The sequence below is a fragment of the Strix uralensis genome, chromosome 6 (assembly GCF_047716275.1).
Source record: "Strix uralensis isolate ZFMK-TIS-50842 chromosome 6, bStrUra1, whole genome shotgun sequence".
Classification (NCBI taxonomy): domain Eukaryota; kingdom Metazoa; phylum Chordata; class Aves; order Strigiformes; family Strigidae; genus Strix; species Strix uralensis.
This window is the reverse complement of record NC_133977.1, coordinates 27,333,765-27,358,084: the sequence shown is the minus strand read 5'-3', so window position 1 is coordinate 27,358,084 and position 24,320 is coordinate 27,333,765. Positions and strand designations below refer to the sequence as shown.

Below are 24,320 nucleotides of genomic sequence, written 5' to 3'. Positions count from 1 at the left end.
CCAGAGGCTGGTGTTGGACCCACCATGGACAGGCATTGCTGATCTTTCCAGCATCCGGACATTGGCATCAGAGCCCTCCTGTTTCCCCTGCGATGGTGCCACGCATGTTCCCGGGCTCTACCCTCATCTTGAGCTTGCGACACCCAAGCGCCTGCAGCAGCATCGCCCTTTCAGGCTGGGGCAGAGGGCAAACCCACAACAGCTGGGAAAGGAAGGCAGCGGGCGAAGGGTGTTGCCCACCCTCATCCCTTCCCACGTCAGCTGAGGCTGACAGAGCCCGGGCCCATTGTGAGCAGGAAGGATGTGCAAGACCAGCAGCCTTGCAGAGTCCAGCTCAGAGACGAGCTTTGCAGAGGAAACAGGAGCACTGTCACCAACTGCAATAAACCAGGATCAGCCCCAGACCACTAAGTCTGTGGGGCAGAGCCCAGAGCTGGAGTGAGTGTGCACAGCCTGGCAAGAGCAAGGGGAGCTGGTAATCGAAGACAGAGTGGGTGAGGTGGAGTGTAAGAGCAGGGATAACGAGAACATCCACTTCTGGGACAAGAGTTACAGCTCAGGAGGGACACGGCAAGAGCTCCCACAAGCAGTCCTTCTTGACTGCTCAGCCACGCCGCAATGGAGGCACCTTCTGGGACTTGACTGCTGGACCCTGCCTTGGCTGCCTGAGACAGGGTGCCAGGGTGAGCATGGGGCCCAGCACGGCTCTCAGTAGCAGCCTCATTGTCTGCTCTGGCCGCCTCTGCTTCCGGGGACGGTGGCAGCGTGGCAGATGGCAGGGCCGGGCACCCCAGGCATGTTTGCTGCTGGGTGGCGTGGACCCTGCCCAGCTGGCGCTCGGCAGTGGGGCAAGAAAGGGGTGAAGAAGGCAGCTCCACCCTCCCTGAGCGGGGCTGCAGGCAGGCAGGGCTGCAGGTGGGCAGCGGGAGCCCTCGGCAGCAAACACGCTCTTCCCAGATTAAACTCGTCTGGCACTGGGACAGGGAACAGACAGCTCTATTAGGGACTGTTTGTCCTGATACAGGACAGCACCAGGACTAGCTTAATAATGTTCTGATAATGTGCAGAGGCACACTCTGTCGCAGGAGCACAAAGGGCAATGACCGTCCTCTATAACCCAGGCCAAGAAAAGTCTGGAATAGCGTCAAAATAAAGTTCCCTTCCCTTCCCCCCTGCTTGATTATGTAGCACAGTAGGGGTACAGGGCACAGCCCTTGCTCACCTCCCTTCTCCAGGGTCTCCTTCCCCATTCCTGGATGCTGACTTCTGCCAGCACCCTGGTACTGCGTGGCCCTCAAGCCTAGCCTGAGGTGGCTGCTCTTCCCCTGCCAGCCAAGCTGGAGGGCAGCCCACAGGGCTGGGGTTTTGCACAGCCCCGGGCCACTGCTCTGTAAGCTGAGTGAGGAGCGTTGAAGCTGGCCAGGCAGGTCCGTGAACCACAGGGAACGTGTGCCCTTTGCTGCTACATCTCCAGTCTCCTGGAGATGAGGCCAGCAGGGATACTCCGCTAGAAGTAAACAACCAGTTCCTCAAGTCACCCAGTTTGATTAGAAACAAGGCTTCATTAGTTAGACATAATGCAAGGGGGCTGACAGCTAACCCGCAGGCTATGTATGCTCAAGGCAGTACTGCTTTAGAAGGCTGAGACATAGGGTAGGAAGCACTGAAATGGCAAAACCTGTGACTGAAGCATCATTTTCGTTGAGGAGTTGAACAGCAAAGTAAGGCAGGGCTGGTATGTGCCCATGGGAAAGTGGTGGTAGCTTCAGGCTCACGGCAGTGGCCAGCCTGAAGCCTGAGCCCACGGCTGCCTGCAGCCTGTCTCCAGAGCCCTATGGCCACCCCAGGCCTGCACACCCCTCCAGCTACCCACACCTTGAGAAGGGCCTGCTCCAGGCAGAGAAAGGCTGTGATTCAGACCAGCCTTGCTCTGTGCTAGCAGCTGAGCACTGGAGCCAAGTGCACCCAGAAAAGGAGAGGGGAAAGAAGGGGAAAATCAAGAGTGTCTAAGAGCACAGCTGGAGGACTGCATGTTCAGGGTTGTGACAGGCGGAAGACATCTGCAGCTGGTTCAACAGATGTCACACCTTTCAAAAAAACCTGGCTCTCCTACGCAACCCCTGTTCCTGCACAGCCATCAGCTGGGGCTGCCTGCAGTGCTGGAGTGGAGGAGCCCTTGCACATACCCAGCTGATATAATGAGACCAGTTAATCCTGTCGTTACACCTAGTTCGAGGAGCCCCACAGCAAAGTGTTCATGATCACAAATTAACCACAAAGGGGTTAATCTGGTAACAAACAGGACAAAACCCTAAGGGGAAAGAAAGCAAGTGTTTCATGAAGCAGGAGAAGGTTGTGGCAGCCTCCTGTCAGTGGCCAGAGGAATGCAGAAGAGCAGGGAGCTGTTAACCAGACCAAGAGGCTAGTGCTGATCTGAGGGCACAGAAAAGCAAAGACAAGGTAAGGAGCAGAAGCAAACAAGTAGTCACTTCTGCAATAAAAACTGGGAGGAGCTTGAGAAGAGCTATGGCCAGACACACAGCTGAAACCTTTGGTTCTGGCTGTTATAAATGCCGAGGCAGAGCCGAAAATATCTTTTATAAATTTATTTGCAATAAGAACAAGTAGAAAAAATTTGGCACGCCGGGTGGCAGGGGGGGGCTTCCTGCTCTGCACCGACGAGCACCAGGTGGTGCTACGTCACTCTCTCTTATAGTCCTTTCTTCACATGCGCAGCAGGGTCCCTCAAACTTTCCCGGGCTTTCTGGTGTTGCTGGGGCTCCTGGCAGGGATTCCTCCAATCATATTTCACCTGCACAATCCAGTGTTGCTGGGGTCTTCTGACAGGGGTCCCGCCAGTAATTTTCCACCTGCTTAGCATCAGTCACTGAGTAAAAAAACCTCCAAACCCCTTTTAACAATAAAACTATGACAAATCTTCTTTAACTTATGTACATGGTAAACTCTTAACAAAGTCATCATATTTTAACACCAATCACCACCATATTCTTCACATGGCAGTCCACACTTTGTCAGGCCCCTCAACACACACCCAGACACTGGCGTGGCAGAGCAAAGGTGCAGCTCAGCTAAGACGGTAAAAGCAATCTCCAGGGACGGGCTTCCTCAGGGGATCAGCTTACCCAGGAGAGACATCAACAAGCTGGTCCAATAACTCCAATTTTGACTCTTGCCCTTTATGAAAAACTCAGCTCTAGAAGATGAAGACAGAACTTACACAAGCTCCTTAAATGGCAAGATGAAGACAGAAAACCCTTACTGGTCTTTACTGGCTCAGCTCTCTCAGAGGCCTTCCCCCGGACAAAGTGCTAGGTGCTGGCAGCACTTCCACTGAGCTCACTCCCACTTGCGGTCTGAGATCTCTCCAAAGGAACGGAGAGCAGCAGTCATATGCCCATTTAGGAAGAGGGGAGAAAGTGGAATGCATTGTGACATCTGCCTCAAGACAGTATAGATCTTGTCAATCAAGTCTATAGAAGGCTAGATAAAAATATTGGCCACTGCGGGCCTTCAGCAATTCAACTGCTTCTGGAAGTGGCAAGAGAAAGTCTAATCGTACAGCAATTCCAAGAAAGCATGCAACAGCATGCTGTGAGGTGGCCTTCAGACCACTACAAAGTATGGAAACTGAACTTCCTGCTCTCCTAAGGCTATGAGGGTGACATAGCTGGGTTTGAGCAGGGAGGGAAACTTTATCTCATCTGTCCAGGTGAGACTGGAGCAGCGGGATGCTGCAGGACCCAGTCACTGCTGTTTTCTAGACGACAGAAACTGAAGCCACAGACACCAACTTTGGGTGTGTGGAAAGTCTGGATGTCATAGAGACTGCTGCAAAGAGCTGCCATACTCAGTATCCAAAGATAACAGGCATCAGGCCACTGAATGACAAATACATATCTTTAAAGAAATCAAGGTCACCTCAACACAACATAACGGTTTTTGTCACTGATTTAGCAGTCAGAAAACTTGCCCCGAAACTGTGCTGAACACTCATAGCAAGACAAGAGACACTGCTCTGGGAAAAGCAACCATCAGTAAAGGTCCCTGCTTGGGGTATCAGATCCCACCTGGCAGCACCTTAATGTAACAGGTCCATCTCTGCTCACCCCCACAGGGAGCTTCAGCTGCATCAAACACCACACGCAGCATCTCTACTCGCTCCTCACAGGGCAGGATGCAGAAACCCTGTGACACAGTGAGCCCAGGCCAGGCAGCAGCATTTTATGAGCTGCATTTAACTCTGTGCAGGAGAGGTTGGAACAAGGTAAAGCCTGGTACAGGGAAGAATGTAGAGGCAGGTACTCCCACCTCCGCAGCCACAGCAGCAACAGCTCCTGTGAGAGGCGTGTGCCTCTGAGGGCCTGTACAGCCAGGAAGCAACTTGCTGGGGCTGGAAGCCCACAGGATGCTCACCCGAGGGCAGCTGTCACAGGAGAACACCACCACCAGTACCTGCTGTCAGGCTAATCCTGTTTGGGCCTTGTTCCTTGGTTGCTGCTTGAGAGCCAGGCAGGTGGAGATTAGTCTAGCAACCCCTCAGCACCCACCCTGAACAGGACAGAGAGAATGGCTCAAACCGTATGAGATGCTGGGGAACCCTTGAGGCTGCTGCAAACTATGCAAGACCTTACAAAGACATTACAGCAGTGCAAGAGGATGAAACAAGGAAAACATGACAATTCAATAAATATAAGCTTTTATTACAGTAGAAAATAGTAAAACTCATGTTAAAATAGACTCTTGCTTTTGGACTGCTCAGAAAAGCCTAAGCCTCTCTTTTACTTGCCAGTGCCCACCAGGGTCCTGACCCCTAAGCGATGAGCAACACATTTCTGTGCTAAGAGCCTCACAGCTCCTCCCTCCACAGTGACAGTGAAAGACTACAGCAGCAGACTGAGCCATGCCCCACCAGGCAGGCAGGTAAGGGCTCTCTCTGGGGTTATTAGTACAACGTGCCTCATCCCCTTGTGCAATCAGGCTCCCGTTTGAAGCAGGCAGCTTTAGGGAAGTCGTGGACAAGACGGAGGTGGAGGAAAAGAAAAAAAAAATCAGCAGCAGATAATGGCAGCTGTTCTGAGACAGCTAGGAAGGCAGCAAATACACCTGCTAGAAAGACCACAGCACCCAGCTGCCTCTGGCCTGCTGTTTGCCTAGTACCACTGCATGTCCCACTGAACATGCTCTGGCCTGGCTCGTCTCCTCCTTCAGTGACACTCCATATGACCCTGAAGGAAACTAGCAGACACTGCCAAGTTAAAACTGTGTAGCTTATGCAGTATTACAGTGAACGCCCTCCATCTTCTCCTTCTGTGGCCAGCCCAGTGCAAGTGAGCGACTGTGCAGTCTGGTCCATTGTGTGCTCCCCTCCTCCTCACCAAAAAGGGCCAGGGGCAAGAGTAGAGTAGAGAAAGCAGAGGCCACAGGACAGCAAGGTCAGATGGGAGACACTTGTGCACCACTGCCAGCACAGCAGCACTCTTGACTCCAAGTCCTGCCTGCCTACAGCCGGCAAGCTCACTCCAGTCCCTCGTACACAGCCTTCCGCAGCTCAATCGAGAACATCTCCTCCCAGGGCCCGCGGATCCACTCCACCAGCTCCACCAGGAGCTGCGGGCACTCTGTGCGGATGTGCCAAGTGCTCTCCACCTTCAGCACCTGGGAGGGAGGAAAAAGAGGGAGGTGGATGAGCAGGGCCTAGCCTGAAAGGCACTGATCAGCCCTGAGCCGCTACTCCCCAGCGCAGTTGCCAGCTCCCCCCAATTGCTAAGTGACATCCTCCTCCCTCTCTGCTGCCAGCCCTAGAAGCATCCCTGCGTGACTTCTGTACAGCAGCAATTCGCTGTGCTCCCCTGCTCTGTGGTGTAAGGCCCTGGGTTAGGATGGGAGACTACAGCCCCAAGACATTCTTGGCAGGAACAGGATCTGAGCACAATCCAGCCCCCAGCATCTTGCGTGCCCCACGACCACCTCCTGCTTACCTCATCATAAAGCATCAGCTTGATGTCACACGGACAGAGGCGATAGGTTATGACATTGCTAATACTGCTGATCGGCTGCTTCTCCTTCAACTGGATGTTGCTCCTAGGAGGTGTTTCTGCCTCATGGTCTGCATCCAAGGAGGGCTGCACCTGCCACTGGTGATTCTCCTCCAGCAGAAACAGCATGCTTCGGGTGCTCAGCAGGGTCACAGGGAAAGCAGATGCCCCTAGAAGGATATGAGGGAATAGGAGAGGCTTTGCTGAGAGCCTGAGTCACCACAGAACCAGCTTTGCTTTTCATTCCTCCTCAGAGAAATCCTTTCCAGCAACAATAACTGGGTGAACAGCTTTATCCAGCTTCCTGACTGAGAAGGAGTCTCAGGGGAGAGGGTAGCGAAATGTGGCTGGGCTGGACCGGCTTATCCAAGCTCATTGCAGGAGCACGCATATGAAGAACCACCACCCAGCAAGACTTGTCCAGCCTATGTCCTCATGTGAGGCAGAAAAAGACACTCGAGTCCTTTGACCTCTTAAAGACTGCTTTACTACTCCTTAGTGAAAAGCCAGCAGCTCCAGCTAAAAGGCCGCCTTTTTTGGCCTGAATTCATCTGGCTGCAGATATCTGATGGTTGGAACAGAGAGCACACACATCAAGTTTAATACCAAGCTGGGATGCATCCTAAGTACAGCAGGAAGCAAAGTAGTTTTGATAAACGGTAGGGAGCACAATTATCATCCAGCTGATTTTAGGGGATGCAAATGAAAAGCACAAGAACTTGGGAATAAGTCAGACACACAGAAATAGGGAACCACTAGCAGAACTGGCTGAGGTCACAGGGGATCACAAGCTGCTACAGCAACATGTTGCTTTTCTTGTCACATCTCACTCTTGGGAATTAGCAGGAATATCAGAAATGGGATGTTTGATTAGTCCTGTCTACTTGGCAATGAGACCTCAGCTGGAACCGTGTCCAGTTTTGGGCACCATACTCTAAAAAAGGAGAAAACTAGAGTAAGAAAAATGCATTCTCTCCCCCACAGGCTGTTTGTTCAGCTTGAGGAGACCAATAAACATACTTCCCACAGATTCCTTCTGATTCTCGTTCTCTCATACCTCCCCAACGGCCAATGGTGAACAAGGGTGCAAGAGCAGTAACAAATTGATCACAGTGTGATTAACAGCTAGGTTGCTTTTGCCAGTGTCCCAAGCTAAGATGACACTGGAATTTTTCACTGAAGACTCAAGTGCCAGGTTTAGCACATTTGGCCCTCAGCAAGCCCTGGAACAGAATATGATGGGCTCCAGCAGGCTGCTCCTGTCCTACCTCATCTTGGGTTCCAGACACCTGCTTCTGTTTTCCCTAACCGAGGAGACTATCAGCTCCTCACACAAACCAGCTGTGTGTATGACCCCTCAGCTTTCCCTCAGTTCAGGGCAATGATCCAGCCCACAGATAATCTCCAGCTTCTCAGAAACCATTCTGAGTTGTCACCAAACCTGGTGTGCAAATCCAACTGTTCCCTAGAGCCTGGACTTCCAAAGAGAAAGGGGCTGGGAGACTCACTGGACATACAGGAAGAAGCATGCTGCTATCCTATATATCTCAACACTAAAAAAAGAGCGCTCACCCCTGCCCCGACCCCATCTCGAGCAATGGTCCAGCTCTTTTCCCACAGACTGTACACTAAAAACACAAGCATGTAAGCGAACTGCACAAGGTGGGGGACACCTGGCCACAGAGATCTCCTGTACCTTGGATCAGGTAGGCCAGCAGGTAGAAGAAACAAGTGTCATCTGCAGCTGCAGAATCTGTGGTCTTGATGTCCAGCAGAGGCCTGGAGGAGATACAACAGCGGGCTGATCAAGGAAGCACTCTCTTCTCAGTCTAGGTTTGCTGTGAGCTAGCTACTGTTCACCGTCCTCTTGGGGAAGAGAGGGACTCACCTCTTCCAGATGTTGCAGAATTCCTCTCTCTCCTGTTACTCTGCCTCCCACCTCACCAGCTAGGAACCAAATGCTTCTTGCAAGGGAAGAGGCTGCCCTATGCCTCCCACTTTTCCTCCCTCCATTATATTCTGCTCGGTCTCCTCCAGGAGAGCTGGAGTTGCCCTGCCTGGCTCAGTCCACGACAGCCCTTTGCCGGCTCACGCACTGTGCAGCAGGCACCTGAGCCAGCTGCCTTAAACCAGTAACAGGCCTGGCTGCCACTCCAGCGGTGCCTCCTCCTGTGCTCCTGTTTTGAGCACTACACTTCTAGGCACTGCTGGACAAGCAGACATCCTCTTCTATCCGAAACCCCAACCTCTCAGAGGCTGTTCTTACCATAGCCAGTGTTGTGGATTCATTTCCACAGTGGGGATTTCATTCACCTTACTCCTGTACTTAGCAGGCAGCTCTTGCATAAGATCTAAAGAGAAGGAGAAGGCAGATATCTTTTATTGCAAGCCCAAGGGCAGTACATAACAGCTGAGGATGGGTCTTTAGTCTACAGACAGGAACTGGAAGTTATGATGCCAGTGGGGTTCTCCCCCAGGTTTTTTCTGAGCTGTCAAGAAGTAAATTTCCAACATACATCCAACTACAGCTCTCCTGGTAGCTCTCCAAGAGCAAATCTTCCAAATTCTCTCCCACCTTGCCCCCACTACAGCTCTACTCTTACATGTCAGGGTCTGCAGGAACTGGTCACAGCAGCTTTGGTTCCGGATTAGCAGATTGTAGGAGGCTTTTGGGTTCTCAAACTCCATTCGCAAGCTCTGGTGGCAGAGTCCCACTTCCAGATAGGAAATATCAGACAGGTAGTGAGAGTCATTCTTCTTCAGCCAGTCTGCAGGTTGTCCCCTAATCACAGAGCACAGCCCTCAGCTGCAGCAGGCTGCCCCATCTCCTCTCCCACATCAGACTGCAGCAGCGGGGTTTGCCAGAAGAGCCTCTGCATGTCACCACACCTCCAGGGTACGGATGGCACTACCCAGCACTCACAGCCTTGCTGCAGGGTCTCACTTGCCACCATTCTCCTCACCTGATAGCCCCAGTGACTTCCAGCACATAAATCTTGAGATCAGAGGCAACCAGGATTGAGAGGAACTCTCCTTGTCGGCCAAACTTCACCATGACCACCTGGAACTCAGAGAGGGTGGGTCATAGCACTGGCCTGCCCCTTGCCAGCCCACCCATGGAAAGGACTGACTCAAACGCACTTCAGCTCCCTTCACACCCCACAGTCTTTGGGATGCCCACCCAGTGCAGAACTTGCAGGGTGGCAAAAAGGACAGCCAAGGAGCTGTAGAAGTGGTGCTGCAGGAGCTCACCTTGAGGAAGCACTGGAACTCCTCAGCATTCTCCTCAAAAACCTCCATATCCAGGTACAGCTTCAGGCGATGATCCACCGAATGGAAGTCCCTCATGTTCAGGATGCCATTTACAGCTGAAGAGAGCAAAGGGCGGGGTTAGCACTCTGCCCACTGACCAGGCCCTGCCCAAACATGCAGACTGGCACCAGGGCAGCAGTGTCACCCCCTCTGCACACCTGCTTCCATCAAGTCTCTCCTCAAGACAAAGGGCCAAAGCCAGGGCTTTCTGGGCCACAGGTCTCAATGTGGAGACATGAGGGGACTCCATCACTCCAGCACTTGCTTTTTCAGATGTACAAAGCTTTGGTCTAACCCATCTCCAACCTATGCTCAGTCACAGGAGGACACTGCTCTGCTGCCATATTTCTGACAAAGTCAGAAAGAAATTTCTCATTTCAGTGGGCATCAGCTCAAGTCAGCTTTTTAAACTCTGACTTTGACTGTGATAAGGTTAAAGGGGACTGAGGAAGACACCAATAAAACTGCTTAAGAACATAATTAGGTTTGTCATGCAACTGTATAACCAAATAATTTATACAATAGCCACAATACTGCCCAAGCCTACACAATTCCCAGCATAGCCTGTTCTTCACCAGAAACACGACACTAATGAACTTATCCTCAGCAGGAATTTTTTCATGGGCTCAGTTTTAAATTGGGACTTTGAGATTTCACCCAAAACAAGAGACTGCTTTATTTCTCACACTTCCAAGTGTACAAGACTGGACATGGCAATCCTAAACACTGGTCCTATACCAACTCCTCTTCATAGGCACAGCAGTCTTGAAAGGCTGGCGGAAATCTCTACAGATCAAGAAGCAGATGCGTTCGCAAATCAGGACTAGACTGCAGTTGCAGTAGAGTCACTTGGTGGGCTGGACTAGACAACTCCCATAGCTCCTTTCCAACTTCAGTTATTCTCCAAATTACAAGCTGATGCCCAAGGAAAGGCAGTCTGCTACATCAGAAATCCAAGACCCTTCACAAAAAGCATTTGTGGACCTCCTAGTAACTACTATCTTGCACAATAGCCCTCACACAGCCAGGACACAGCCTCTTCTTTTGGATAGGCTTTGTCATCTGAATCTCACAAAGGCCACTAAGGAAAGCACAAGTAATGGTAGATCCCCTACCCAGAGCCCCCTACAAACACACCAGCCTCACACTGCACTTAAGTGAGAGAATAAATACAGAGAAATTGTGCATACTATTCTCCAAAGGTAATGCTCCAACTGGCAGCTCACTGGTGCCACAGGAACCCAGTGTGTCTGTAACTGAGCAGTGCAGCTCCCAGAACAAGACCCTATTACTCAGAGGGATTAGGAGCTGACTCAGTTTTCCGTACCTCCAGGCATGAGGACTCAGCAGAGAGAGGAATGAAAAACTCTGCTCACAAGAACCATGGTCACTGCTGCTCCTGCTTGATGACCCCCCTTCCCCACTAAACAGGAAGCAGTGCACCCTGTATGTGCCCAACACCAAGCTGTGCACACCCCTAAACCCTGCACAACTCCTACATACTCACAGGGACTGAGATTCCATGCTTCCTCGGACTCGGAGTTCAAAGAGAGCTGGGAAGGAGTGGGCCCGCGAGAAGCACTGTAATGGTAGCTCCCCATCAAGCTGCCCCCATTGGTGTCTGTGTGGCTGAGGGACAAGTACTGGCTCTTCATGCCCAGCTCCTTCTTCCCACAGCCCCCATCTGAACTGCGGGAGCTGGAGTGGACAGTGCCGTCATGCTCGCCACTCAGCTCCGGGGTCCTGGTGCTGTTGCTGGTATCCATCTCCGAGCTGTCCTCCCCGCCGATGTAGAACTTCCCGCCCGCACTGGCCAGAGCAGGTGATTCCTCTGGGACCTCCTGCTGGCTGCCTCCCTCCAGGATGGAGTCTGACAGGTCCTCACTCGTGCTATCGGGGCCAGGTGGCAAAGGTGTGCTGGAGCACACCTCTGAAGGCAGGATGACCACATGGTCACTGGAACAACTGGGACAGACTATGGGGTCACCAGCTGCTGCAGCATCTGTGGAAGATTTCGTCAAGGATAAAGAAAAACCAGAACAGCTCTCCCCCAACAGGATTTTGCTTTTTTCCCCCCTCTGCAAACCACAAACCCTTTCAAAGTAGACAATAATTATAGTCCGACTTGAGCAGCTTGTTGAGCAACTCTGTTCGGAATCATATCCTACACACCTCCTCTCACAAATCAATGAGAACTTTTGGATCAGTGCCAACATCCACTTGAAATAGCTCTGCTCAGATTTAGGGTGACCAGCATCTGCTATAGTTGCAACCAAAACTACATCAGAGCTTTGGCTCCTGACTTTCCTTCACTTCGTGTCCACAAGTGCCCACACAGCCTTTGAAGCCCAAGCTCACGACCAGTCAAGCCAACCTTCCTTAGCCACCTCTGTTGCCAGCGTGGTTTATCCTCCGGCCAGCCAAACCACAAGCACACAGTGTCCCTTCTCCAGCTGTCCTCATCCCTCCTGACCCCAATTCCTGATGCTCCCTTCACCCACACCACAGCAGACTCCCAGCTGGATCTTGGGACTCCCACTACCCTGGCAGGGGGAGAAAGTGTCCCGGGGTGGAAGAAAGTGCTGCAGCCAGGGCAGCACCTCTGTCCTCACGGGCAGTACTTCGATCCAGGATACTTCGTCAAATGAACAGCATCTTCTGAGCTAAGGCTGGGCACTCCCCACTTCAAATATACACTGAGATTTGAAAAAACTCAGCAATCAGAAGACGCCTATTCAGCACTAGCCATGTCTCAGCCAAAATACCACATCTAGTTTCAGACACCCAAAGAAAAATGTGGACAAATGGGAAAGACTGAAAAGGACACCAGCAAGAATAACTGCATTGTATGAGATATGACTGACAAGGAAATTATCTAGGGAGTTCAGCTTATTTAGTCTAGAGGACAGAACACAGGGCTAGTCACGGGGGGAGAACAATGGCCCTCAAGTGCAAAGAAAGGAATAAATAATTCCCCATAAGGGAAGCAAGAGTGGGCTTAAGCTCACAGCCAGGGAGACTTAGGTTAGGGTTCTGGTTGTTCTTCTGATGTCTAACAGCCAAAGTTTCACCTGAAATACTGGAGCCGATTTCCCAGAGGTCTCTGTTAGCAAAAGCCCTTTAGAACAAACTAGTCTCTGTGGCAGAGCTGACCCTGGTTTCAACAGGACAAGAGACTACATGACCTTTAAAGCCTCTCCCAGACCTCAGATTTCTGTGGACCATCTGCAGTTTCCAGCACCCCTGTGTTCTCCCAGACCCCAGGCCACCCACAACAAAGCTGCTGTTTGCTTAAGCTTAAAACAGGGGCTTTTCCTGCTAGTGAACAAGGCAGGCTCTTCCCAGTCCAAGTGGACCAAGTGAGAGTACATCCCACAACAGTTTTAATTCCAGTACAGCCAAGGCATCACCATCTCCTGTACATTCAATGCTCTGCACCACAGCTGCCATTCTGGCAGTCTACCTGGGCATTAGCAAGCACCCTTTGTCTGGGCACTACATCCTACCTTGATTTGAGGCAACTAGGGTCTCCAGGATTTTGGTGTCTCCAACCTCTGAAGGATAGGGACCTTGATGCCAGGGAGCCAGGGACTGCAAAAACTCCTGCTTGCATTTCAGGCACTGGAGCTTCATGGATCCTTTTTCCTGGTCCTGATTTCGCTGATTCTCCTCAACAGCTGGTGACAACACTTCAAGGACACACTAGAAGTAGCAGCACAGCGAAAAGAGTGCTAGCAGGCAGCTATAACTGTCCTAATAAAAGCAAGCCTCTGACGCTAGCTAGTCTCCTTACATGCCTCATTACCGTATTTCAGACTGCAAGGGGTGCAGGGCCGTTTCCCAGCTAACGGAGTACAACAGCCAGTCTGTGCCAGAGTTGCCAAGGGCACGGAGCTTCACTGCAGAAGACCAAGAGAACCTGTTTTTGCAGGTCTGTGCCTCATGCCTACATATTGACAGGCTCTCCCTAGAATTCTGGTCTCAAAGGTCCCATCTATTTGTGCCTTCTCTGTAACAACTTGTTTAAATGTACTTAAATAACAGTACCTCAAGAAAAATACTTGGATTTGAGACCAAAGTCCCTCCAGCAGGTGTGCAGACCAGAGCTGCCATAGCACTGACACTCTCACTGTCTAGAGGGCCAAGTACAGGCTAGCGCATCACTCAGCACCCAGGAAATGTTATGTTGCACATGCACAACAAGTAAGGATTGCTAACTTGACTACTAACTTTTCTCCCCAAGAGGGGGAAAACGGCAAGGCTTTCTCCTTGAGATCACCCCTTATGCTCCAGGAACTCCACTGCCCATAGCGATGCTCACAGGGCTCTCCACAGGTCATCTGTGCAGCAGGATAAATCCTGAGCTTATAAGCCAGACATGGGCTGCCTCAGGGCAGCAGATGCGCGTGTGCTCTGAGAACAGGGGCCCTGTGCTGGCTGGAAGAACTCAGCCTCTTCCAGTAACACTGACCCCCTCCCCAGGCTTCCCCCTCGAGCCTTCCCTACCTGTAGACACTGCTCTGGGCAGTCATCGAGCACCACATATTTGCGCTTCTGCCGGTCCTTACGAATGTAGCTGAAATGCAAGGTGAGGACAGGGAAAACTCTCTCCAGGTCCTGCAGGAGACAGAAAACACCGGTTCTAGAAAGAGGGTGCAGCATCCAGTATACAGACTACATTTGTTTGCAACTGACTGAAACGTGGCTATATAAGCGCTTAATTTAGTAAGTCCTGAGTAGCTCTCCATAGCTGATAGTATTTGGGAGGCTGGTAAAACGGGAATAAATAAATAGATGAATAAATCAAAGTAAGTTCCTAAGTGCTGAAGACAACAGTAAGTTTCAAGGCCCAGTACAAAGCATCTCAAACAAAACACCTTTTCATAAAGGTATTTCAGAAGACTACCAAACCACAAACATTCAAGAGGTACAAGGGAAGGAAGAAAAGATGAGTTGGAGATTTTGGGGAAAACAGTATCAGAGAAGCCTGTGAACATGTCCGTGCACATACTGAATGTTAAAATCCCACCATGAGGAAAAAGAGATTTCCAAACTCCCTTTCTAAAGAACCACAAAAGCAAAATAGGGCTGGTAGTGCTAAAGCATGCACCTAGAGCAGATGGAAAACTGCCCACTGAGCTATAAGCAGCTTTCTAAACATGCTGGGCTCAGTGCTGCACTGCCTAAGAAAAAGTGCAATCCACAAACAGTCCTCCGATGCCAGGGTGATATCCCAGGGAGGAATGGATGGGAAAGAGGTCTGCATTTCATTTAGGCTCCTCTTGAGAAGTCTCTCATTCCTGCACACTGGAACGAGTCCAGCCATTACCTTTTTAACTCCAGCTTTGGAACAGAATTGGTGCTGGCTTCTGTTGCATTATCACAGGTACTCTAAGCAATACGGATGCTGTTAGAAACACATTCTCAATCATTCAGGCTTTGCAGGAGCTAGGAAGAGACCTGCAGGGTACTGACAGAGGCCCAAAGCCAGAATGCTGGCCCACACAGGGAGTAAGATGCCAAAGGCTCACACAGAAGCATGTAACTCACCATCCTCTTCCAGTTCATCTCGGAAGTCTCCACCTTCTGCAGGCATTTCAGCTCCAGCTTGTGGAGGACTCTGGCAGCCTTCAGTTCCACCTCAATCACATGCTTAGCTGTGACTCGCAGGAAGATCCAGTCTGGCTCGGGGTCCCCTTCACCTTCTATTTGGCTCACCAGTACTGGCTGGCAAAGGTCCACTGCCAAACAAGACACAGTATAGGGCAGGGCACACAGCAGGCCTTCAGGCCCGCTCAGCCCAAGTCCTTAGAACGCCCACAATATGGGGCAGCACAATAAAGCTTCAGCGATATCACATTTGATCCATCTATTCTATCATCACCCAATCCCTCCAACACAGCAGTGAAAGGACCTGTTTACCTTCTGGATTCTCCTCTTCTTCCTCCCCCAGCATTAGCTCATCTGCCTCCTCTTCTCCTCTCTGTTCTTCTTCCACAGGCTCATCCAGCTGTACTTCAGGTTCTTCCTCCTTCTCAGTACCATCCAAAGGAGGAGAGAATTCTTTCTGGGATACTTGGGGTCTTTCTTGCTCTGGGTCAGAGCTCTCACTCTGCAAGTCCATTGCAGCAGGTCTGCCTGTGATCTCATCTGCAGAACGGCTACGGCAGATGACAGGTACTTGGTCATGCTCCTCCAGGTGTCTCTTGTATTGCAGCCAGTCAACACCAAAGCGATCTCTGAAGCTGTCCAAGCGCTTCATCTCCTTCTGATGCTGTAGGACAAGGCCTGCAGAGAGAAAACCTGGGAAGTATGAAAACAGTCACCATGCCAGAGTACTCCTCTAACTGTGGGCAGCTCAGCTGCTGTGTTACTGAGGAAGAAAAGTCTCACCAGCAGAGAGTGGTAAAGCCCGAGGCTCATGTTCTGTGTCACTGGGCTCCGAAATGCTTGCTCTGCGCACTTTGACTTTTCCCTGGAACAAACAGGATAAGAATAGTTGGGAGGCACCAGAACAACCAAAACAGCATCTGATGAGCGACTCTGCCAAGCTGAAGGGTTCATAGCTGTTACAGTGCAGAAGCACACTACGAAACATTTGTCACAGTATATCAAGACTGACGTGAAGCCCAGCCCCTTCCTAACGTTAACACAGCAGCGCAGAGGCTCACTACCACACAGTCAGTACAAGACTACATCCCACTGCACAAGGCTCTCATGCTGAGGCAGCCCCTTCGCCCAACATGCCAGCTCATGGTTCAGAAGCTATAGCAGTCTCAGACCTTGTTTTTCTTCCGAGGGAGCCTGACGGCCACATTCTCCACTGGGGACTGACTGTCACTGAAGTCTGCAGCACATGAACTGTCCAGAGCACTGCGGTCCAGTGCAGTCCTCTCTGAGGTAGAAGTGTGGATGGACTGTGACACACTTTGCACGGGTCTTGGAAGGTGCTAAAGCCAAAAGAAGAGAACGGAACCAGCTGAGTGCAAAGGGGAGTCAAGGTAACCAAGCCACAACTCACGGTGACAACTTCCCTGCTCCTCAACCCAAACTTTCACCACCTCAGTCAAAGTGGGGACAACAGATCCTGCCTGGTTGACTGGATTGTTTATCACAACCACTCCAATTTAACTCAATCTCTGGCTTTCTTAAAAACAACAGATGGGAAACTGATAACTGTTTGTTTTGCTGACAGGTAATTCGAGTGTCAAGCACCATATAGTACCTGAAGAGGAAACAGGCAAGGCTCCAAGTTCCCCAAGGCTACACAGGACAGAGTAAGTTACACTGGCCAGTCCCAACAATAACTAGGAATCAGCATGGACTGAGCCAAAACGAACTCTGTCAGAGTCAAGGCAAGCCCATACAGGTTTAATGGGACACATGACATGCAAAAACCTGTCAGAGTTCCCAGTCCCAAAGCCAGTAAGATCAGTTTACAGCAACTGTACTTACCATTAGGTCCGAGGAAGAGAGCGGCTCCCCATCCAAGAGGAACTGTAATTAGAGACCCATTTGCAATCAGATTCCACTTGGCTGGCATGTACTCAGGACAACATCTGCTGACTCCTATTCCCCTTCAGGCCACCCTAGGGTTGGGATCCCTGGCACAAGACTGCAAAGACTACCAGAAACAACCCTGTTCCTGCCTATCCATCACTCCTCTAGTTGCAGCTACCTGACCTAATAGCATATAAGGCCAGAAGGGACCATTGTGCTTTTCCTGTTACAGGCTTTACAACTCCCAGAAATGTATCCAAGACAGTTCACGGAAGAGATACAATAGATTATGCTGCTACAGTGCATGAATTGTTTTGAAAGGTACTCACTTTCACCTCAAAGCTTGTACCCTACTTCTAGCCTGAGCCTATCTAGCTTCCAGCAACTTGAGCTCAGTGAAAGCGTGTTCCAAGAAGCAGTTTGAAGACAATGAATCCAACCATTTGCCACTAACGTGAAGCTTTGGAACACCTCTGACCTTAGCAAGCAAGTTCACTTTGCTAAATTACTGTCTTTGCTGGTTTCTTTATTTAAAATCAGATTACCAAGAATTGACCTGAGCACCATAGTGCAAGGGAAACAGTGACGACACGCAGCTGAGAGCAGAGTGATGCTCTCATGCTCCTTTGACACAGCTGCCAAAGGAGCATGTAATTAGGCAAGGTGGGCCAGGACAGTGAGTTCCTTCTTCGCAAAGTCCAGCTACGTTGTCACTATCTAGCAGGAACAGAGTAAAGTTTGGGGACCATCAGTGAGAGAAACTGGTGAAGTAGACAGCGAAGACATATTAAGATCTGAGGTCTTGGAAACCTGAGATTAGTATTCAACTCTGTCTGCCCTGGCCAGCACACCACATAAAAATTTAAGGATAAACTACTCTACCTGAAAAAAAAAAACCCAACACAAAACACTCACTACTGTTACACCACTGGAATAATTTTTTGGGTTTATGAAATTCTTTCCCCTCATCTTCCCCGGAGTGTCAGAACAGCCTACACCTTCAACAGCAGGGGCAGAAGGCACATGGCTAATACTCACATTGGAGGAGGCTGCCCTGGGGGACACATGTGCAAGGGTTGCAGATCGGTGGTTTTGATGGAACCATAATGGGTTTCCCTCTAAATGCAGCTGGGTGGGGGAAATGGAGAAATTGTTATTAGAAGCAATATTCTATGCCCTAACCTAACCTGCCTGCAGGCTCCAGGCTTTCTTGCTGAGAAATGTTGATAGAACAGTCCTTTGCAGGCTATATTCCTTCACAAGCACTACAGTGACTGCAGCTATCCTCCTTCAGACTTCTCTGAACACACAAATGCACAGCAGGATTAGGGGAGGATCTTTACTGAACTTGACAGTGTTAAAGTTGGAAAGGTGGAGCAAGAAGGTGGTGATGAACATATGGAAAAAGGTTAGCTTGAGCAGGGGTTGCCAAAAATGAAGGCTGAAATACAGGTGTCTCTCCAAGGCTCTCCCATCAGCTTCCTTCATTAAAATTAAATGCTCAGGAGTTGAATTGATCTTTCAAACCTCTCTACTTACCACACAAGTCTCCACCTTGCACCCTCTGACCATGATACCTCTAATCTACCAACCCATCAAGCTTTGTGCTTACTTTTTTTACGTAGTGCAGAGTGGACAATGGTGCTAACTGGGCATGTTCCAGCAGCAGGTTATAGGCCACATCCAGGTGCTGCAGATTCACTAGCTGTTCAACGCCTGCAAACACAGCAAGAAGCCATCAGCATGCTACAAGATATAACTTGGGAATCTCTCACCTACTGCTTTCCCCCAAAATTGAACCCTAGTAAGAATAGCTGTGCCCAAGATTTCAGGCTTTGCTCCTCCTCAAGGAAGAGAGAAAGGCCTCAAACTCAGAAATGCTCCTCCCTTGTGGGCTCACCATTAATGCTGTCGAGTTCATTGTTGCGGAGGATCAGAGTCACCAGCTTGGATCGGCTGAAGATACCGAGGTTTGGCACCTTAGACAGGAAGTTATAAGCCAGATTGAGGTACTCTAGTTCTGTAAGTGCCTGTTCAGAGAGAAGAGCAGCAGCAGATCAATTGGGACCTTAGCACAAAGCCTGACACTGGACTCAAGACAGGGCACTAACCCCTACCATTCTCTCCACCCCACCAATGTTGCCTCACAAATGGGTTTTCTCAAGGCTATTTCTGCAGCAAGACTTCGACATTCACATTTGGAGTGGTTTGTCTAGGGGCACTCAGCATGAGCTAACTGCCTTACAAAATTTGCTAGGAGCAGCCTTCTCCTTCCTCATCAACTTCAAAGGAGCACAGGAAGGGACTGGACACCCTGCCTCGGCAAAAGGACTGAACCATCAAAAGAAGCCCTTTCTTACCTTTCCAAAGGTGATGGTGAATGACACACTGTGAGCCCCACCAACTCCATCAAAAGCTGCTTCATTGCTTCTCTTAGAAGCAGATCTGGCCCGGCAGAGCACAGGTTTCAGTGCCATTCCCCAGAGATGCATATGCCACTGTGATGGACTACCACCTTTCTAAAGTAACTGACAGGAGACTTCTGAGAGCCAGAAGGAAATGCTACTGGCAGCCTGAACAAACCAAACAGCAAGTCTCTAAAGCCCCATGCCTGGCTACATAATTCCCACCTGCTGCAGAGATTACAGTGAAGCCTTCACCACAGTGGAGCACGCACTGCGTGTGCGACTGTATGTATAGTGTACACTGTACGTATGGCTGTATTTATCACTTGTCCACACTGGGGTGCCAAGTGATACATACAGGGATACATACAGCTAACTTTCCTGTCTTAGAGTGGATGAGGAACACTGCCTTCTCTGCCTCAGTGGCACAGGGGCTGCACACACAGGACAACAGTTTCAGGGCTGCAAGCACTAGCTCTAAATCACATGCCTGCTGGGCCACATCTCCAATTTCCTTTGTTATACTTCTAACAGGCACATGGTCAATGATTACAGCACTTCAGCAGTGACCTTTCCATACAAGGAAATGCAGGTGTTCAACCAAAGATACTCACCGTTAAATAGTGCTCACAATCCTGGATCTTGTTGTGACTCAAATCTAAGACTCTCAGAGCATTCAGTAATTGCTGAAGGACAAAAAGATACTAGATCAGATCCTACAAATGTCTCCACTGCAGCATAAAAACCCCATCCTGATGGGAGAGGCCAGCAAAATTAACACTGCCCACTCCCTCCCACCCAGACCTAGCAGCATCAGTAAAGGAGTGCCCAGTTGCTGGCCGCAATCATCTCCTCTATTCCCCTCAGTCACGCAGGGAGGATGCTCCACTCACCAGTGAGTCATCCAAGGCAGTGATCGAGTTATAGCTGAAGTTCACAGTCTGCAATTCCAACCACGGGAGAGCACAGCTCAGATCTCCACCACATGCTGAAATGATTTCCTAGGAAGAAGTGAGGAGCCATTCCTTGATGAGTACTAGCTGTTACACTAAGAGCAGATGAACACAGGAGAACAGCTAGTCTAGAACAAGGCTGGCAGACTGTGCCTTACAGACTCTGCCTTGCCTAGAGTGGCAGTGACTTTCATGTCACTAATTGAAGTATTTGGAAGTGGTGGGAATTCCACGCCTAGATATTTAGAAAGAAGGGGAGATGCTTTTGTTTCCTACACTCAAGCGGCAATAGTTAACCTAACATGTTACAATTTGTAGGCTCTGAACACTAAGCACAAAGATTCATGCTAACAAAACCTTTTTCAGACCTCCATCAAAGCAGGAATAAGATACACACACCTTGGCCAAACAACTCGTGCTCTGGCAGACCAAAGAAGCTCTCAAAGCACTCCCTACCAGCAGCCCCTGTTCCCCAGCAGGCAGCTGCTTCTGTGCCACAGACAGAAGCCCAGAGCTCCACAGTCAGCACAGCTCTCACTACTCAGTTCTGCACGGCTGGAGCTTGCCTCCATGTCACAGAAACCTGCTGGGCACCAGCGCAGATAAGACACTGGGGCACAGTGTTCCCTCTGACAATCAGCTCTAATTTAAGGCTGCTGAGGTACAATGAAATAAATCTCGATCAGCTGCAGGCCTCTGAACGTGGAAACAGCCAGACACACAGAACACTCAGACCTAGCTGATACGAATATTGGCTGGAGCCAGAAATTCTCAAGCAGCTAAAAAGGAGACTACAGAGCACACGTGTATTCAACCAGGGAATACTTCAACACTGTTTGAGTCAGGAGTAGGACCCCAGAACACAGAATGGGGAAAAAGCCACATACAACGTGGATTGATAAGATGGTTAACACTGTTTCCTACATCTTCCCTGTGTGAAGGGCTGTAGTATCAAGACAGTCTTTCTCCTGCAATTTTCCCCACAAGCTGTATAGAGACACTCACCTCCAGTGTACTGATACATTTGCAACAGGTTAGAGATTCCAGCTGAGAATAGACAAATCGCAGTCCCAGGAGGCAGTGTGGAGGGACAGACCTCAACTGCAGCAGCGATGAGAGAGGAAGGACAACATACATCAAAATACTACAGTGTAGGAACAGCTGCCATCCCAGGCCCATCTCTGCAAGGGATCTCCCATTTCCCTGCTGGAGCCTCCCTCCCTAACACTCCAGCCTTTGCTCATATCCAAGCTTCACCCCAAGCAAGTGTTGCAAGAGTTCAGACTTAAGACTTCCAGGGAAGCCACAAGCACCTACCCAGTTTTCATGAGTAGAGGCATTCTGCAACCACAAAACTAAGTCAAGAAAAGCCAAACAGCAAGACTCAAAGCCAGTTTTGCCTCCAGTACTTACTTCCAGATGCCGGAGGGACTTGAAAGGGAAGATCTTCACAGCAGATTGCAAAACACAGTTTGGAACATGAACGAGCTAGAGAAATCAGAAAAGAAGTCTCATGTCAAGCTCTATTTGTGCTGCAGTACCACCCTCCCAATACACTGACTGCAGCACCCTGAACACCAGTTTGGGTGTTCACTAACAAGCTCTCCCCCAATGCTGGTATCGGCACTGCCTCCTGGCACCATAGTTCAAGAGAGGTCAAAGAGAAAAGCATGTTAGTTAGCACAAGACCATGGTCTGCCGGACCATAGAGCTCCTCTTCTATTCCCCTGCCCACGTGCCTTCACCACTTTCAGAACCACAGGGAGGTCTGACAGCTGGATTCCTCACCAGTCACTACTAACAAATCTACTAAATAAAGACAATTCTAACTGCTGGAGCTATGTTTATCAAGCAGCCGAGCTGAACTAGCACGCTGGTGGGAGGTGTGCACAATCATTTCACCAGAATGGGTCAAATAAGGCAAATCACAAGCAGATACAATGCAAAACAGAGTTGGTCTCCAAGACACTGTTAACATTAGACCGAGGTACCTGCAAACCTCCTCTTTGCATTCTGTAGTGCAGCCACAGGCTCTTTCACCACAGGGTAGTTAGGCTGTGTTCACGTACCACAAAGCAGCTTATTAAATCCAGCTTCTTATGCTTTCTACGGACAGTGCATAAACAGTATTTCAGACAAAGTGAGTAATGAAGTAGTTAATGCTTCCACAGTGGACACCAGGGTACAACTGGAGGGACCATCTCCGCCAGCTACCTCCTTGTTCACGCAGAAGTGACTCATCAGGTGCAGAACAGACATCCGAAGGCCTCCTCACCACTACAGATTCCACAGTTACAGCCCTGGCAGCGATGAATCACTGCCCACTGCCTGCCAGCACTAATGCTGCATATTGAACAGGACCATTTGTAGGGGATGCTTGCACTGGGAAGCTCTGATGATCAGTTTTAGCGAAGTTTATTTCAGACGCCATCCTTGCTCTGTGTTCTGACCATCTCCTCTCCTTCCACTGTCTTAAGAATCTGATCAGGCAGTTATAAATTATTAGTTTCTCCAAGCAAATCAGTTACCACACCACAATGGGTAGCTTCCCCTTCTTTACAGGCTTGTTACAGAATAAGCCCATTTTTTGGTCAACACAAACACTCACCACAACACCCTCCTGACTGCAGCATCCCTCTCCGCCTCCTCCTGCCAGGGGACCTGTGTTTCTCCACAGGCTCTGGGCCCCGCTCCAATCTCCACCCTCAGCACACTGCTACAAAACCCTGACAACAACATTCAGATAATCTCTCCAACCTGCCTCATACAGAAAACACTTTTAAAGACATCTCAGGCTGTAGTGCTCAGCCACAACACTTCCTGAGCGCCACTGTGGAACCCAAGAACAGCTGCTAATTTCCCTTCCCCTTTCAGGCCCATTTCACCTCTGCTACCCTCCTAGCAGTGCCCCAGTGCCACGTATAATCGTGTGCAGCCTCATAACACCTGCCACCTTTTAGAAAGCCCTCTGGAGAATCCCTAGCTCTGCACTTTTATCTTTATTATAGCCTTCTTAACGAGGACACATTACTAGCAATGTCCCATACTGTGAAACAGATCACCCAGAACCACTGCCCAGGCAGGAGCACATAAAACTCAGAAATGAGAAGCAGAAGGTCTCAGAGCAGTGGGTGTATACAACATCTAACTGCCCTGCTCAAACACTCCGGCTCTGCTGCCTTGCACAGATCAATCATCACTCAGAGAGCACTCAGCTGCGCTCAGCTGCCAGATACTGCCTGAATTGCTCAAGCATTTCAGGAAATAATAATTTTCCCAACAATGTCAACACCCTACCAAGGTCAGAACGTAATTAACCCCTGCTGCCCCTGTTTTTAACTCTGAAAAACTTTCTGCTGAGTTGCAGAGCTGATCCTAGATGAAGTAGCTACACACTATCATGCTGAACTATGACTCCATGCAACAGCCCTGGGAAAGCTATCCAACCCACACAGCATGCATGTGAGACAGGGTCAACAGGCACCGAAGGGGGCCACTCTGAAGCAGGCAGCTGTGCCTGCCACCTCCACTGGCCGGCCTTGCAGTACCCCTGGCCCCTCACATCCCCAGCCACGGTAGGGCACGGACCTTCAGGGAGTGAGTCTTCTGCAGGACGTCGAAGAGGAACTGCGCCTGGAGGATGGCGGCGGTCTCGGCGGGGTGCGAGGGCAGGGCCACGAAGCCCCGGTTCTGGTTGCGGGAGCCCAGGTGCTGTTCGAAGACCTGCGTGAGGTGCTGCAGGGTGGGGGTGAGCAGCGTCAGCGTGCTGGAGCCGTCCAGGACGAGGTCCCCTGCAGGGAAGGGGAAGGGCGGGTCGGGCCGTGAGCGCTGCTGCCGCCACACCGGGGCCTTCACTCCGGCCCGGCTCGGCTCGGCCCGGCTCGGCTCGGCTCAGCCCGCCACTCACCCGCGTCCTGCAGCAGCCGCGCCAGGCCGCGCACCAGCGTCTCCGCCGCCGCCATCTGCAGGGGGTAGGAGGCCGAGGCGGCGGAGGCCGAGGTGACCGCAGCCCGGCCCGGCCCGGTTCAGCTCGGCTCGGCCCGCGCCGCCGCCGGCCCCTCGCACTTCCGCGTTACCACAGAGACGCGCCCTTC

At 50.5% G+C, this 24,320-nt stretch overlaps 1 protein-coding gene across 5 annotated transcripts; it reads right to left on the bottom strand.

Annotated features, from left to right (window-relative positions):
* Window positions 1-4,700: 4,700 nt before the first annotated feature.
* On the bottom strand, window positions 4,701-24,317 carry STK11IP (serine/threonine kinase 11 interacting protein). Of its 5 annotated transcripts, none has more exons than XM_074873383.1 (24): window positions 24,134-24,317; window positions 23,815-24,017; window positions 21,640-21,714; window positions 21,232-21,327; window positions 20,167-20,274; window positions 19,888-19,959; window positions 18,769-18,898; window positions 18,481-18,584; window positions 17,907-17,996; window positions 16,824-16,865; window positions 16,151-16,318; window positions 15,762-15,843; window positions 15,291-15,671; window positions 14,919-15,109; window positions 13,875-13,985; window positions 12,875-13,070; window positions 10,876-11,370; window positions 9,309-9,424; window positions 9,020-9,117; window positions 8,660-8,838; window positions 8,323-8,407; window positions 7,753-7,835; window positions 6,000-6,226; window positions 4,701-5,676 (listed from the first exon to the last, which is right to left on the bottom strand). In XM_074873383.1, exons 1-24 carry the CDS (start codon window positions 24,186-24,188, stop codon window positions 5,536-5,538), a joined length of 3,528 nt encoding a protein of 1,175 aa, XP_074729484.1. In that variant the 5' UTR covers window positions 24,189-24,317; the 3' UTR covers window positions 4,701-5,535. The 5 variants fall into 5 exon arrangements, 4 of the variants coding, with proteins under 4 accessions (XP_074729484.1, XP_074729485.1, XP_074729486.1 ...); XM_074873384.1 differs by having other exon boundaries at window positions 15,291-15,656; XM_074873385.1 differs by lacking the exons at window positions 4,701-5,676; window positions 6,000-6,226 and adding an exon at window positions 6,236-6,990.
* Between the last annotated feature and the right edge of the window lie 3 nt (window positions 24,318-24,320).

Excerpts from the sequence above, each read along its gene's own strand:
- STK11IP (XM_074873383.1), bottom strand. The coding sequence starts at position 24,188 with ATGGCGGCGGCGGAGACGCTGGTGCGCGGCCTGGCGCGGCTGCTGCAG. Across the intron at positions 18,899-19,887 it reads ATTGTGAGCACTATTTAACG|GCACTTACAGAACTAGAGTA; the intron begins GTGAGTATCTTT and ends CTCTCTGAACAG. Across the intron at positions 9,425-10,875 it reads AGCATGGAATCTCAGTCCCT|CTGTAAATGGCATCCTGAAC; the intron begins GTGAGTATGTAG and ends TGCTCTCTTCAG.